Source organism: Cryptomeria japonica, chromosome 5 (genome assembly GCF_030272615.1).
Source record: "Cryptomeria japonica chromosome 5, Sugi_1.0, whole genome shotgun sequence".
In the NCBI taxonomy this organism is placed as follows: domain Eukaryota; kingdom Viridiplantae; phylum Streptophyta; class Pinopsida; order Cupressales; family Cupressaceae; genus Cryptomeria; species Cryptomeria japonica.
Genome location: NC_081409.1, coordinates 921,614,885 through 921,631,796, shown reverse-complemented (window position 1 = coordinate 921,631,796; position 16,912 = coordinate 921,614,885). Strand labels below are relative to the sequence as shown.

The window sequence follows — 16,912 nt, the reverse complement described above, 5'->3', positions numbered from 1 at the left end:
ATTCCTTTCTTACTAACAAGCAATAATAATGTAAATGTAAAACAAAGTGTTCAAAAAAAAATCTATGTTGGTCAACCCTGTGGAATTTCACATACAAATCCACTTAACAAAGAGATGACAAAATATAAAAAATAAAATGCACTCGAAAAAATCACCCCTTAAAAGTATAGATAATGAAATCCCAATTATAGAAATGACAAAGAGGAAACAAAGAGAGATGTTTAGAAACATTGGTAAGGTCAAATGTCAAAATGCTTGAAGAGGACTAATATGGGAGTTAAGCGAACTATAATTAGAGGTAGAAAATATTGAACTAGGAAAAATTGAGTAAATTCCAAAGGAAATTTGGGAGGGAAGGTAAAAGGAAAAGCTAGGGTTTATAGAGGAAAAGAGTTATGGGATGGACATAAAATGAGCAAAAAAAATATTGGTTTAGAATAGGAATGTTAGGGGAAGGAGGAAATATAGTTATTGAAAGATATTAGATCAAAATATAGTGCGATTAGCAAGGAGAAGTAGCTCACATAATGTGAAATTCTTGAAAACAAGCACCTAGTGAACTTGGAATGACTATGATGTCCAAATACCTCCAAAAAAAATTGTTGCAAAACTTAAGATGATAGATAAAACATTGTTGGAATGGTTTACAAGTGTAAAATAATAACTCTTTCAAAATAAATTACTTGAAAATGATGCATAAAAGAAACAAATTCATACATGAGGAAAAGGTCTTCTATTTATAGGTTTCTAAGAGTAGGAAAAACTTAGTATGGATAAAGAACCGCTACATTAAATATTTATATTCTTAATTTTAGGGGTGAGAATATGCAAAGACTAGGACTTCACATTTCTAGAGAGAAGTGACTACCTTCTCCCTTTTAATTAAAAGACTCAATTTTTGAACAAAATCTAAGGGAAAAGGTGGCAATCTAAGGATGACAATTCCAAGTAAATTTAATTCATATCTTAAAAGATTTAAGCAGGAGAAATAGAGGATTACATACACATAAGAGAGATAAGTAAAAGATTTAATGATTTATTCTAGTGATAATAAAGGTTCAAAATGGTTGGAAAAAAGGGTAAAGGGGTCATGAACAAAGTTAGAACTCATCAATAAAGATAAAACTAATAAAGGATTATCATCAAAAAGGTAAGGTGGTCATAAAAAAAGGATAGGAATTACTTAAAAGGGGCAAAATGCTAGAATAGGGTCACAAACATAGAAAATGGGAAAGCCACTAAAATGAGGTTACAAAAATGAAAGGAATTAGAAAGTATGTGTTTTGTATTACTACACCCATACTTGATAGTGTGGTATATGCTGTAATATTCTAAAGTGAACCGAGTCACTAGAAACATGATCAAAGGACAAGGTTTCAATTTAATAAATTGAAAATTTGGCAACTCTTAAAGTTCCCTTCACACATTATGCAAATATAAAACACATTGTTCTTAAAAGAATTCAACACGTCACCATTTGTAATATGTTTTATGTAGCCTAAAGAAAACTGCTTAAGATGATATTTGTGGTGGTTTATTATAGAACGAAAGAAAAAGAAGGTTGAGATACTTTAAGAACCCACAACTACCACTATTTTAAATTTTCATAAAATTCATTTCCTTAAATTAATTTATTATTGATTTAGCTTCAATTAGTTAATTAAAATTTTAAAAAAATCTCAAATTTAAAATTTATTTACTAGTAATATTAGAATAAAAGTAATTATATTCATAGAAAACATATACATTGATTTCATCATACAATTGACATAAAATCTTAAATTTATATTACTTTGAGAAGACTTCATTTGCAACTTCAATGTTATCACATTTAACGTCCAACCTCTGATATACTTTGTAATGCAGGCTTCCATTGCCCTTGTCTTCCAATGAATCTTGTCCCTCCAATTCCTCTTCTTATGTTTAATTCTTGATCCTGCAAAAGATAGCATATTATACAATCAAATTCTATTATAATTTAAGATGAATAAAATAGTATTTCCAATAACAATAAAATAATATATAATTATATTTCACTATAATTTTAAATCATTAATTTATAATTCTAAACAACAATATTGTAATAAACCAATTTTATAAATTAATATTTAATATACAAATATTATAAGATAATATTTATATTATTAAAAATAATAATTGATAATAATTATATTGAAACATTTCAAATCTCTAATTAAAAAGTATTTATAAATGATTGAAATTTTCTAAATAAAAATTTCGATAACTAAAACTTATCATTAATATAAAACAGATTTAAATAATTAAATTTGAAATATTTTACAAAATTGAAATACTTGAAAAAAAAAAATTATTTTATAAAAAAAACTGAAATTAATCATATAAAAAATTTAGAAATAAAACTTTAAAGTGCAAGATACATAATATTAATAGGTTACCTGCAACATGTCTCCTTGAAGAGAGACTGAATGACTTTGTTCACGATTTGAGTCTTTAACTTTTTGTAAAGAAAGGAGCTTATTCAATTTCACATAACTTTTTCCTGAAAACTCCATTAAAACTTCTGCAATCACAACAAATATGATGTTAGGACAACCTATTTAAACATTTATGTAGAATTACATAATTAATATTATATATTTTAAAATATATTTTTTTAAATGGCAATAAATTTTATTTTATCAAAAATACAAATTTGCATAATATAATTGTTTTTCAGTCGATTTTTTACATTTTTACAATATTAAAAAGACAGATTAAGAAGATTGAACCAGTAGAAACCATGTAAAAATCTATTTTGATTTGCAGATTTTGTGTATTTGGTTGAATACTGTTTTATATGAAAAATAGACGACTCCTAAAATCGCTTCTATGTTAAAAGAATGTTTATATCATATCTGGAAAAAGATGAATTAAGCTTAAAACACACCTTCAAAGCTAACCAGGCGGTAGTTATGACCTATATGCAGAGTGTCTTCAGGACGAAGAAGTTTGAGTTGCTTCTGAGGCATTGAATCACTGTTGTTCTTTGTAGAAACTGTTGTAACAAGAGCCACATAGTGCCCAGGGTTCGAACCCATCACCTCATTTGCACTTACAGACCAATAAATCTTTTCAGTTTTACCCCCTGGATGCTCCACAATCACAGTTGCAGCATCTGAAGCCTGACAGTTCCCCATTCTCTGCCACCCATCATAAATAATATTATAAATACTTTAACCAATTTTCATGGGTATAGCTCAATCAAAACTATTTATCAAATTGTAAGTGGAAACATCTCTTCAAAACCTCTTTTTCTAATTAGAATAGAAGATATATATTCTTCATCATATCTGAGACAGCTCTTTCATCCAACAGTTCTCTGAAGAAAAATCATTAAATGGTATACAGACAAAACAAACTCTGTTTATCTCTAAAAATCTCAAATCTTTAAAAATGGTAGGTTTATCATAAATCAAAAGGAAATGATACAAAATAATCAAGATGGATCAAGTGTAGTGCTGAAATATATTTTTATCATAAATCAAGAGGAAATGCTACAGGAACAAATCCAAGAACATTCATGAAATTTTTTATTTAAAAATAAAATAAAACAAAATATTCTTTTTTGACAGATTAGCAAGTTCACATATGATTAAATTAAAAAACTCAGCTATCCCAGAACCTAAATTGGAAATGTAATTTATGGAAATCTTGAATTAAAAAATCAGCAATGTAAATCAGAAAAATTATAGATATGTTCATGTGGTAATTAAAAGATTGCTTCAAATGACATTTGGGATCACTCTCTTCTTCCTGATTGCTCTACTCTTCTTAATGACTAATTTTTTTTTTTTTCAGTAAAGGCAGAGCTTAGTTTTTATATAATTATGGTTAATTACAGTATAAACATAGATGAATAATGAAAAATCAAAAAACTTATTGCATGCTACTGACTTGATAAAAAATAACAATTCCAAGACACACAATTGATTTCAGAATCAATCTTTTAAATATACGTATTAAAATTAATTCATAAAAATATCTCTATTGAAAAATCTCAGTTCTACAGAACAATAACATAAGGAAAGTACTCTTCAGATCCCCCATCCCATAAAGAAAGTACTTTCCTCATAGTTTAATGCAGTGGCTCAGCCTTACAGTCAATCATAAACAGAAAAATATTTAGGGAAATGAAATCCTAAGAAGTTTTAGAAATATTTAGATTGTTTTTAGAATCAATTGTATATGTTTATCACTCTCATCTTTATCTTCTTTATCTTTCTGATGATGGATCGATCATTCTCCTCTTTCTAATGATAAATCATTGCATATGATTGAAAACTTTGATTAAAAAACATACATAATTGATTTCAAAAGCAATCTTTAAACAAAATGTCTGTATGGAAAAATCACAGTTGTAGAGAACAGTAAGATAAATAAAGTACTTTTCTCATGATTTAATGGGGTCGTTCAGCCTTACAGTCAACCATAAATAAAAGATATGAAGAGAATCTGTGGAAATATAATCCTACAGAAGCCTTAATATTAAAGAAAGTACATATATTTCTGTCCAGTACATAAATGTGTGAAAAGAATAATATCCAGTACATGAATCTGTGAAAAAAGTCAACAGTCATCCAGAGAAGTTTATCAAACAGTTTAACAGAAGTGATAAACGAACTAGTTTAGCATTAGACAGGTACAATCTCAGATGAAATATATCTCTGCAAAACTTTAAATCCAAATACACAGCACTTACCTAATAAGATGAACATGGAACACAAAATACCAGTAGAGATGTCTTCATAAAGCCTTGATTCTTTTGAAGGTAAACATATCCATCCATTCATTCATATACAATTATTGGGAAGGATTTATGAGGATGGGGAAAGAAACATCAATAAAAAGAAATAATCTTGATTCTGAAAAGCAGCAAAATAAAGGAGCAGAAGTATGCCTACCCAGTTGTAGTACTTGATGATGATCTGTTAATAGCTGATAGATCATAACAACTACCATGAAAGAACTTTGAAAGATGCCACAGGAGTCCTGTGACAATGAAGAAGGGCCAATAAATGAAATGGGGTGCTTTATCCCCAGCAATTCTACTCTCCAGCCATGAATGAATGTGACCCCCTGGTGCATTCAATAAAGGCCTGACTTTGCAGTTATATCATAAATGAATGGATACATATGTAATGAATATATATCATGGTGGTTGTTATTGTTACACTACTTAAGATATCAATTATCCAATGTAAGTCCAAATGAAACAACGGCCACCCACAATGAGCTCAAACCTATATGGATCAATAATATATATATCCACACTTGTCATGAGCAAAATGGGTGAGTTTTTTTTATGTGTTAGGCAAAATTAGGTACCCTTATGAGGCCTTTCTACGTCAGTTTTCTTCTTAGTGCCCTACCCACTTTCAACTAAGTTAAATGGGTCTGCAGATATACATTGGAATCTAACATCGCCTATGCAAGACAATGAGAAAATGGGGAGAGAAAAGAAAGACTAACAATAAAGCCAGTGCAATGTTAGGCATATTAGGCCTTGTCCTATTAGGATATGACTTGCTTCTTCTCAAATTCAGTAAACTTTGGCATCATTGGTTAGTTGTGGGCAATAGTGACCCCTCTTTATTTGTCCCCATTGGAATTCTTTAGGAAAACCCATCACAAGTCCTGTGTGCTTTTTTTCCTGCCCTTCAACATCACCGAACCAATGCATGCACACATGCCCATCATTTTAATGCTTTCTTTAGTGAAGAAATGGTTCCCCACCCAAATGGGTCTTCTTCAATTCACACATAATCTTGTCAAAATGTGATCTTTGGTCCACCATTAGAGTAAAAATAGGCATAATCTTGTCAAAAATGTGATCTTTGGTCCACCATTACTGTCTAATCTTGACAAAAATGTGATCTTTAGTCCACCATAAAAGTTAAAAAGCATTATAAGTTGCAGTGATTTGCCCAAATGGATCTTCTTCAATTTGCCTCTATATCCACATAATCTTGTCAAAATGTGATCTTTGGTCCACCATTACAGTAAAAAAAGCATTAAAAGTTGCAGTGATTTGCCCAAACTCCACCTGGACTTTTTGTTCAGTTGAATCCACCATGGCCACTTTGGTAAATGAAAGTCTGAGAAGTCACAGTCAAATGTCACATGATTCAATGGTTTTTACTGTGGCCTATAAAGAAGAAGCAGAGCAATTACTTTCATTTAACAACCACCACATGTAAAATTGGTGGACTCCCCACATCATGCACATGATTTCTGTAGTGCGGATATTCAAAAACAAATTCATTTTTGTATTGGATTGTTACATAATAATTCTTTTGACGTCGTACCAACCTAGAAATAATAGTTTATGCCCTTTCTACCGGCTATGATAAATACATATAGCTTATAAAAATGTATTCTTTTTGTTTTCGTAAGTAATTAGAGCTTTCTTCACTCAACATTATTTTTAATTTTAGTTAGGGGCACAGATAGACAACCCAATATTTGATTTAGATTTTTTAGTGTTTTTTAAGTAGATATAGGGGTGTTAATAGTAGTTATAGTTAATTCCGTTTATGTATCGGATTTTGACAATTTTTTTGTTGTCTTCATATGCAACTAAATTGTTTATAGCTATTGTTTTGGCTTTGGGATCTCTTATGCACACAAAGGTAAAAAAAGTGATCATTTCAAAGTGTCGTTCAATACCAACTTATAGATGCCTCAATAACTATGCAGTACAACTACCTCAAAAATGACTTACGTAAAAATGCCATAGTAATCGTGCACTATGCATACCAATAAAGTTACACAACTCCTTCAATTAAAGTCGAAAAATTCTAACTATTAGGGATAAAGTGAGCCACTATTGGTACATGTGAAATTTATTAATGGGCATTTAGTTATCATTTTTTTTTTTTGTCTTTAAAGTTAGTAGTTGGGAGGTTGGTTGAGCAAGGAGTAAGGTTAATTGGTAATTGGAACTGGTGGTCTTCCCCAATAGCTTTTAATTATAAAAAATTAGATTTATTACATTACAAATCATTCCTTTTTGGTGGGTTGTCTTCTCTTTCTTGATTTATTTATTTTGATTTCAAGTTTTTTGTTTTTGTTTTAACACATATCTTCTAATAGATTTTTGTTTCTTTTAAAGAAATCATTTTATGTCCTTTTTATTAATTTTATTGTTTTATTTTATAAATTTAATCTTAATGATTATTTGTAATTATATAATTGATCTTGTGATTGTTTGCACATGTATTTCATGTCTACATCCTAGTTTTATGTCTTGAAAATGTCTTGAAAATGTCTCAGTCCTCGGGCTTTATATTTTATATTAAAAATCTTCATTTGCACCCAACTAAATGTTAAAATTTTAGTTATGATGGTATGACATGGGTTCCTTCCATGGCTTTGTCCATTTTAGCCTTCATAATGTTTCTTCAAGATAATATAAAATAGCCAAGTATTTAAATATTTAGAGCCTTGTCATATTCCTTGTGGTGTTGGATAGCACTAGGTGTTGTCATCTTAGAGGCCTCCTTTTCTCTACCAGTTTTCTAGTTTAGTGGATGCAAAACCATATGAGATATTGTTGAGTGTGGATATTTTTGTACTATGCTTGACCACTTTTTGGCCTTTGTTTGCTTTGATGGGAATGTGGATTTGAAATTGTTTTGGTGCCCACTTTTGTTGGAATTTTATATCTATTTTTCAAGGTGATTCATTGATTAAAATATTTCCAATTTAAAGATTATTTAAAGGTGATCCAAGTATGCAATGTGTTAGCCTTTCACACTTCTTAACATTTTATTTCTTATTTACCTAGTTTTGGTTAACTTGTTGCTTTTGTGGGATCTAGACTCAAGAATGCATTGGTTCATTTGATTTAATTCGGGATTTGCATTCAATTGCTATTTTGTTGTGGAGTTTCAGATGCTTCTTAATGAATAAAATATAAAATACAATCAATCAAATTTTATCGTTTTATTAGATTTGGACTAGATTCATATCTTTCAAGAATCCCTTTTATTATTAAGAATGATAGTTTCAAATTGGGATAAATCATTAGTTCACATCTAGTGATTTTTGTAGACATCTAAAAATGATTAATACATTTTCGTCTTGTCATGTCCTTCTCACCAATTCTTATATCCATATTAATTAAATAAATTTTAATTATTTAATTGAGCTAATATTTTTTTTATTAATTAAATATTATTTAATTAATTCATCTTTTGGTCCATTATAATTAAATAATTTTTAAAAAATATTTAATTATCTAACAACTTTTCCAAAATTAAGTAAATTTTAAATAATTTATTTAAGTTTTCCACCTCAAATAAATAGAATAATTGTTTTATTTATTTCCTCTATGCATTACACTCTCTATATTCTTTCAACTCATCAATCCATGTGCTAATTATAGGTCCCACCCTCTCTCAAATTTTCTCTTCTATTGATCTTTCTAATAAATCTGCACAATTAATCAAATGTTAAGTGAGACATATAAATAAAACCTTCACTAATTCATTTTTCCTAGCTAGCACTCCTATAATCAAGTATCTTATGCAATCTATCATTATCATTATAAAGCTAGCACTATCATGATGATATCAAAGTTATGCTACAAAATTTGAGAGAAAAACTACATCAAGAATTCAAGCGAACATCAAGTAACAATGGAGCAATCTAAGGTATTTTATGATATAAATATTTATTATGTGATTTATGCATAGATCTTAGGCTTTATTAAGTGATTTTTTAGTGTGAATTTGGATCTTCCATTGCATTGTTTCCATCTTATTTGATTTAAATTTTTGGAGGTTTTTCAAATCTTATCTTACTAGTTTTTCTTCTTTTGTTCAAAAAATTTGAAGACTAACCTTGCACAGATAAAGTTGAAGACAAAACCCTAAGATTTTCAAAAAAAACATTATATCTCTCAAATGAATATAATTTTTGCTACAATTGTTTTACTAATGGCTAAGGATTGTTTCAAAATCATACAGTGGAAAAATCAGCTTCAAATCATTAATTTTGAGTAAGTTATGATAATTTTATTATTTTTCATAAATCTATTTTATTTTATTGCAAATCAACAAAAAATTTTAATTTTTAATTTTAGATTTTTGGAAATCTCTCAAAGTTCTAGAGGGGTTATTTTTTCACATTATTTTTTAGGTTAAATAGTTAGTAAAAAATCAAATATTTGTCGGTTAGGGTTTTTATAAATATACTTTCTAGGACACAAATTAAGGAATTAAAACAAACATTTTTGGAAAGATCTAAAAAATCAATAGGGGTATTTGTTAGGATTTAGGCGCCATCAACCTTGTAAATCCTTTAATTATTTGATCCCATAATGTTATTTGTAATTTACCTATAAGAGGTGAAACCATTTAACGAAAAGTGGTGAAAGAACTCATGTAAAGGCGAAGTTACAGTTACCATTTGTCTTCTAAGACCATGACAAAATAACTAGGTGTCCCCTTTGGAATCACTTATTTTGAGGTGCTTGGACACTTTTCAGGAGTTGTAAGTGCATGCATGACGTTTATGACAGTCAACATGAGTCTTTATGACAACATGTATAATATAAGACTTCTATCTTGGCCCATAGCTGTCCAAATTGGCTAGATGTCATATGACAACTATAAGAAGCATCTATAATAAGCTATTTTAAGAGGTGGACATGGGATTTTTTTAGGTGATTTTGTTTCCTATTGTTTATTGATACCTTAGTGGTATTCACTCCCTAGAGTTTCTATAAATTGAGGCCTTAAGCTAGCGTTTTCAATCAAGTTCTGTTCAATTGTGCAGGTAATAGGGTGCTACCAAATTTTATAAAGATATACAAGGAATTGTGTTGTTGTTGTAATCTCTCATTAGATTAGTAATATATTTGCCTCTCTTTTCATGGTGGTTTTCTTTCTCAAAAGGGTTTCTCCATGTAAATATGGTGTTATGTGTGTTATGCTTTTCATTGTCTACTCTTGATTATACAATTACACACATTAAGGGTTAATTTTGAATTCTGATTTGCAATTACATTTGGTTTAACTTCATATTGCAATCTTTCTTCACCTTGTTTTACAACATTATCTTCTTTTCATTTTTTATTTTGGGGTTAAAAAAATTACAAAATAATCAGATCTTGTTTGACAAGGTCAGAAGAAAAAAAAATGCAATCTTGTGATGAACATATATTTTATTTATCTGTTTTGTTTTATCATAACATTACTTTTTGATATATTTAAGAGTGTTATTGTCATTTCTAAAATGATAAAGAATCCATTGGTGCAATCTATTTTTTTTCTTTAGCCTATCATTTTTGTCTTGTTTTCATACACTTTAAATTGGGCTTAAAATTAACTATATATTTGGATTTAGGATCTAATTAAACCTTTGTATTCTAAACTCAAGATGTAACTCCTCTTGCATCTTAGAGTGATCTTAAGGATCACAATTAAGTGACCTTGTTTTTCTTTTCTAGGCTTATTTATTAGTATTCTTGTGTAGAGATCAAGCTTGAAGATTCACAATTGATAAAAGCTAGCTTGGAGCTCTTCATATTGGATCAAGGGTTTTCAAACAAGATTTGCAAGCATTATATCTGATACACTTTTTCTAGGCACTCTCATTTACATTTTCAAAGTGATTATAGTCTTTTCTATAGATCTATCATATAATCATTGTTCTTTAGACAATCATTCTTGTTGTGTCTTCCTCATATTGAAAAAAAAGGATTAAACTTGACCTATAACATTTGGATTTGGACTTAAATAAATCATTCTCTTTTAATCTCCAAGGTACGATTACATATCCTCTCCTCTCAAATCTTAGGGTGGACTTGAGGATAAAAAATAAGTGATATTGCTTTTCTTTTTTCTAGGAGTCATACTTAGAGAAGTAATCACTCTAGAGGACTCTAACATCAACTCTCGTGTTTTAGTGGAGTATAATCAGTGGAGGTGAATCGAAAGACATGCCTCTTGGAATTGGAATCTTGTTGATTTGGGCTAACCCTTTAAGAACTTTATACCTTAGAGAAGTGAAGGTGGAGAATGGATTACCATCTTCTCTCGGTTGTTTGGCATTATTATCCTTCATCTATGAATTAGGCCTCATGTACCCTTGAGGTATATGGAGGATACCCCTAGTTGAATTTGTGAAGCCTAGTTGAAATTTTTTTGCCATCCTTTCTTGTGTTGCCTTGTGCATAGAAGGACTGATAAACCCACTTGAGTAGGCGTGTTCATGTGTCTTGTGTATTTGAGTGTTTATATCACCTTCCTCTCTTGAAAACAAAAGGGAACAATTATTCAAATCGAGCCATAAAGGAATTTTCTTTTGTATTCATTTTTTATGTGTACTTGCAAATTAGATCAAATTAAATTCAAAACAAACACAAGGCAAGCAAATATTTAATCTTTGTGAATATAGAGGTGCCAATGTGCTTGGTGTCTTTCCATGATTTGAAAGTATCATTATCTATCTTGTTTACATATCTTGCCAAAAGAAACCATCCAACCAAAACAACTACCAAAAACCGAACTTTCAAACATCAAACTTCTAAAATAATCACACTTAAAAATTTTGAAACTTAAACTTGACATCTTTGTAAAATTTGGAGAATAAGATAACAATTTAAAGAAGCTTGCCATAACATTTCTCAAATTCATTAAATTTTAAGTTGGATCTCCTCTCTTTTTCTTATCATTATAATTTTTCTTTTTGTTTGGCCTCACAAATCTATTCCAAGTTGAAAAGTTTGATAATATTTTATTATTGGTGAATATTGGCTTTTGAGTCTTTGTCTACTCATAAGTTGATACATATTTATCTTTTTATCTATTTTCTTAAGCTCGCAAGTCTACTTCAAGTAAACCTTTATCTTTATCTTTACCATTTTGGAGATCTGATTTAAATTTGTTCAATTTTGCCTTTGAAGCAATAAGTATCTTTTATCTAAATCAGTTTATCCAAATTTAATCATGATATTACATTTTCGCATGACAACCATAAGACCACAATATAAGAGAAACATGGAAGCAAGTCAATCAAAACTTTAAAATGGAACATCTTCACAATCACTTTCTCTAGAGGACTCTCATAACACTCAAACTTCAAAAAATCAACAAAACATCTTCATAGGTACTTCATCCTGAATAAGATGCAGAACAAGAACCAAAATTAGATAACATAAGATAATTTGAAAATATCCTAAAGGGATGAAAGTGCTATAAATGGTCCTTCAAACCTTAATCACTATTTCACATTACTAGCACAAAGGGGTGTCAAGTTACATTATGATTTTGGTACCTCCATTATCATAGATCAACCTTCACCAAATCCATCTCCTCCCATGACATCTTCCATTCACCCACCCACAACTAATGTGTCAAACATGTCCCTTTCATAAAATCCTCCCCATTCTTCCCTCAATTCTTATCCACACCACAACTAACAACATCCCCACATCATCTTCACTCACCAACAAACCCAACAAATGACCTCTCATGCCTTAACTTATCAACAAACTCAATTAATGTTTATTGATGTTTCTTTTTACCTAATGCAAATTACATTTCACCTAACCAACCCCTTCGCTCCACATACATTCCACCTAGTCAACCTATAATATCTACGTATATCCCATAAAATCAACCCCCTATTTTCACTCATATTGCTAGTAGTTAGCCTCCTTAAACACCCATAAGTGATTTGGCCTTTCGAATACAATGCTTGTAATAATATATAGTGAATATGGAAATGGGATACATTAAGAAGAGCTATATACTTGAGGACATATGCCCTTGTGCTTTTGATAGATCTATACCCATGATAGCTTTCCTCAAAACTTTAACATACCTAAGTTTGACAAATATAAAGGAAAAGGTGATCCTTATGAACTTGTAAGCAAATTGTATCTATCTCTCTTGGAATTTTCTTATAGTGATTCTTATCTAATGCACCTTTTTCTTCGAAGCTTTAGAGGTCAAGCTATTGAGTGGTTTTCACATTTATCTCATGGGATCAAGTCCTTTCATGAGTTGATAGATAATTTATCTCACACTCTTCATACAACATTGAACATGAGGTTTCTATAATTGATCTAGTCAACACAAAACAAAGAAATGGAGAAACATGTGCTTCCTTCTTACAACGATGGATAAATTATCTAACAATAAAGTGCTCTTATCATATTCCCGAAACATAACTTGTTGACATATATGTCCAAAACTTAAACCAATAAATGGATTTCCGCTTACAAGTTTAGTGTGTTGAAACATTTGATGAGATTATCATAAAGGGGCTCAATATTGAAAAGGATCTAATTGCTAAGGGTCTTATGGATATTTATAAAGATAGGGATTCCCCTCTACATCTAATGATAAACCTCACCTTTGGGCTAAGAACAAGAATATTGTCAATGATGGTGTAGTGGACTCAAAAGATATTCAAACCCTATCTAACATATCCACAAACACTCAAGGTATTACCCTTTCTAAGAAAAGCATCCCCTTTATGCAAAACAACAATCCAAGAAGAAAATTCACTCCTTTAGTTGAACCCATTGAAACTGCCTTGCAAAATTTTATTCAAGCTAAGATGATAATATTACTTGAAGCTAGAAACCAAAAATCAATAGTAAAACCACCATGGTACAAAGAAAATGAGTTTTGTGACTATCATAGAATCAAAGGACATAAGAGTGTAGATTGTGTTAAATTGAAATATCTTATCCAAGACCTTATAGATAAGGGTGATGTTACTATCAAAGATACTCCTTCATCATCAAATAGTGAACTTAAGACATTCAAGGATCCACTCCCTAAACATGAAAAATAATACACCTCCAACAAGGGTAGTGTTGCTAATAAGGTTGATTATTCCTCTGTACCACATGACTACACTATATCTCACTCAGGGGAAACTAATACTTGTGTCTCTACCTTAACCATTAAAGATCAAAATTTTGCTTGTTCTATTACTACATGTAGGGATAGGATAACTCTTTCAGGAGGTCAATCCACATCCTGCCCCACATCAAATTACAATCTTATAGATCATCCAGGGAAAACTCTTGCACAAATATTCATCATAGAGTAGTAGAAAATTAAAAAAACTCTAGATAACTGACAAGTGACAGAAAATGGCTTATGTTGGTCAAACAATTTTAACCCCATCCCAAATGCATCAACTTAAATATTCAAACTAAAAAGTAGGGACTATTATTATTGAAGGAAAGATTTTAATCAATCTTGTAGCATTTTTTTAAAACTTCATGGGACACCTTGCTCCTTGAAAATAGATCCTAAAACCTAAATTGGAGGATTTGTTTTTTCACAGAAGGGGAACACTTTTGACTTGAAGCTATATGAACTAACAAGGTCACAAACTGGGGACCTCATCCCCATTTAAACATTCAAAAATATCACCACCGTGGGGTTTTAACCTTGATGACAAGAACAATAACACCACAACTTAACCATCACACCATACCACTACCAACTTACATCTTGAATTGAACGACTATAATATATTGACATATAATTAAAAAACAAATGCCACCTCAAAGTAAGATGTGTGCTCTTTCCCATATAAAGACAAAATAATAAATAAATATAAGTAACTAATAAATACTAACTAAAACACCTATATTGATAGGAGGCAATTATGAGCCAACAATAATATTTTTAGTTCCTGCTAAGGATACTATTACATTCATTATTTTTTTAAATAGTTTAAATAGTTATTAATCACTGTCCTTGTTAGCTAGTCAATTTTTAAAAATTTTCAAACTAATTTTATTTTTTTATCTTTACAAAAGTTAACATGCAAACTTTTTAACAAAAATTATTAAAAAAATGATTTATTGATCATGTGATTGGCTAAAATAGTTTGATTAAGCCCTGCAGCTTCACGTGGTTCAAGAAAAAATATAATTTTATTTTAAAACTTATGTGTACACACTTTTAATGGCTCGTTCTTTTATGTGCGTACGAACGCAATATTAAATTAGAGTTTTAAATAAAAATAAAAATTCAAATCCCACATACCAAGCACATTATTAATTCTAATATCATGTACAAAACGATAACCTACAAATTGAGAACCCATTATTAATGAAAGCATTTGTAACATGCCTAGTAAACCCGTAAATTTTCTGACCACCGGTGCATCTCCATTTATTACAGCTTCTTGATTTAAAACAATCATTAATTGAGATAGGAAACAAATTTTTGTGAAAATTCAAAATACATGTAATGGTTATAGGTTATATAGGGGAAGAGTACTATTATGCCTTGCATATCTATTTCCCCATTAGTCTCCTTGCATCAAAATTTGGGTCCCTTTTGTCTTTTCTTTGTTTTTTTTTCCCTTTTTTGGTTTTTGACCTCGAACCTCCAGAGTCTCGGAGTCCCGAGGTCCCTTTGTTCTTCTTTGGTCTTCTGCCTTGGAACTCCGGAGTCCCGGAGTCCCAAGGTTTCCCCTTTGTTCTTTTTTTGGTTTTTGACCTCGAAACTTCGAAGTCTTGAGGTCCCTTGGTACCTGTTTTGGTTTTTGACCTCGGAACTCTGGAGTCCCGAAGTCCCAAGGTCCCTTTGTTCTTCTTGAGTCTTCTGCCTCAGAACTCTGGAGTCCTGGAGTCCCGAGGTTTTGAGTCTTCTGCCTCAGCAATCCGAAGTCGCAGAGTCCTGAGGTGGAGCCTCCCTCTGCTTGCTTCGGAACCTCAGACCCCCGGAGTTCCGAGGTGGGGTGTTTCCTTTCTTGTGTCGAGCTCGGAACCTCGGGACCCCGGAGTCCAAGGTCATGTTTAAAGCCTTCGTACGGGTGGGCTTGGGAAGAAGTATAAAAAGGGATGATGAAATTTTAAAGTTCATTTGTGCATTTAGAACTCCTCCTCCCTAGCTTCAAGTCGCGAACCTCTAGACTTTTGAGCTTTCCTTGGCGTTTTCGGGCATTTCGATTCACCAGGTTGGTGATTTTTCTTGCCCATTTTGGTGGTTTGTAGATTAGATTTTATTTCCTCGTCGTTCTTTTTGTTGGTTGTTAGTTTTTGTTTGTTTCTTGTTTTCTTTTGCGTGCCCTAGTTTTTTAGCCCAGAACCCCGAAGTTCCGGGTAGTTGGTTTTCATGTGCCCAGAACCCCTGGAGTCCTGAGTAGTTGGCTTGACCTGAGCTCGGAACCCCGGAGTTCCAGGTGGCTCCGGTTCACCTAACCCAAAACCCCGAAATTCCAGGTCAATCTTGTTTAATAAGCCTGAAACCCCAGAACCCCGGAGTTCCAGGTGGCTCCCGTTCAATGAACCCGGACCCCCGGAGTTCCGGGATTCCTTTTACATACAACCTGACCCCGAAACCCTAGAGTTTCGGGCCTTCTTCACTTGTGCCTAGCCCGAGACCCCGAAGTCCAGAAGTAAATCAACTTTTATGATTGTTATCAAAGACTGAGGATTTGTTTTCTTCTTGCAGGTTCGAGTGGTTAGATGGACTCGTCCTCAAGAAAAAGAGACAAAGAAATTGATAGACTCCTAGCCACCATGAAATATCATTATCAAGGACAAGTCTATGTTTCAAAGTTATATGATCAAGTCAAATGGGTCGCGGATACCGAAATCGGCCATATAGAAATTGAGGATATCAAGGCTCAATTAGACAAACCTAGTTTGGAGGCCCTCCACAGGAGAATCAAGAGATCGGGCCTAGTTGAAGCTACTGCCTTTCCACAGTCATTGCAAGCACCGGAATTCACAATGACCATTGCTCCATTTTATAACCCAGAGACTAGAAAGTGCATGAATGCACAAGAAAAAACAATCATAGACTTATCTCCTGACATGCTCGGGTTGGTTTTTGGCATCCCAACTAGGGAGGAGATATTTTTGTTAACCGAAGAAGAGGCCTTAAGGGCATGGAATGATAAA

General features: G+C 31.5%; 1 protein-coding gene across 3 annotated transcripts; it reads right to left on the bottom strand.

The window, feature by feature from the left end:
- Positions 1-1,708: 1,708 nt before the first annotated feature.
- Positions 1,709-6,140, bottom strand: LOC131066249 (uncharacterized). Of its 3 annotated transcripts, none has more exons than XM_058000967.2 (4): positions 4,923-6,140; positions 2,909-3,161; positions 2,418-2,542; positions 1,709-1,936 (listed from the first exon to the last, which is right to left on the bottom strand). In XM_058000967.2, the coding sequence occupies exons 2-4, from the start codon at positions 3,156-3,158 to the stop codon at positions 1,832-1,834; spliced, it is 480 nt and encodes a 159-aa protein (XP_057856950.1). In that variant the 5' UTR covers positions 3,159-3,161; positions 4,923-6,140; the 3' UTR covers positions 1,709-1,831. The 3 variants fall into 3 exon arrangements, with proteins under 3 accessions (XP_057856950.1, XP_057856951.1, XP_057856952.1); XM_058000968.2 differs by lacking the exon at positions 4,923-6,140 and adding an exon at positions 4,721-4,891; XM_058000969.2 differs by lacking the exon at positions 4,923-6,140 and adding an exon at positions 4,570-4,684.
- Positions 6,141-16,912: the final 10,772 nt, after the last annotated feature.

What these genes read in the sequence shown, in the direction of transcription:
- LOC131066249 (XM_058000967.2), bottom strand. Translation starts at nt 3,158, where the DNA reads ATGGGGAACTGTCAGGCTTCAGATGCTGCAACTGTGATTGTGGAGCAT. An exon ending in CCGCCTGGTTAGCTTTGAAG is followed by an intron (nt 2,543 to 2,908) that starts GTGTGTTTTAAG and finishes TTGTGATTGCAG; the next exon opens with AAGTTTTAATGGAGTTTTCA. An exon ending in TTCAAGGAGACATGTTGCAG is followed by an intron (nt 1,937 to 2,417) that starts GTAACCTATTAA and finishes TATCTTTTGCAG; the next exon opens with GATCAAGAATTAAACATAAG.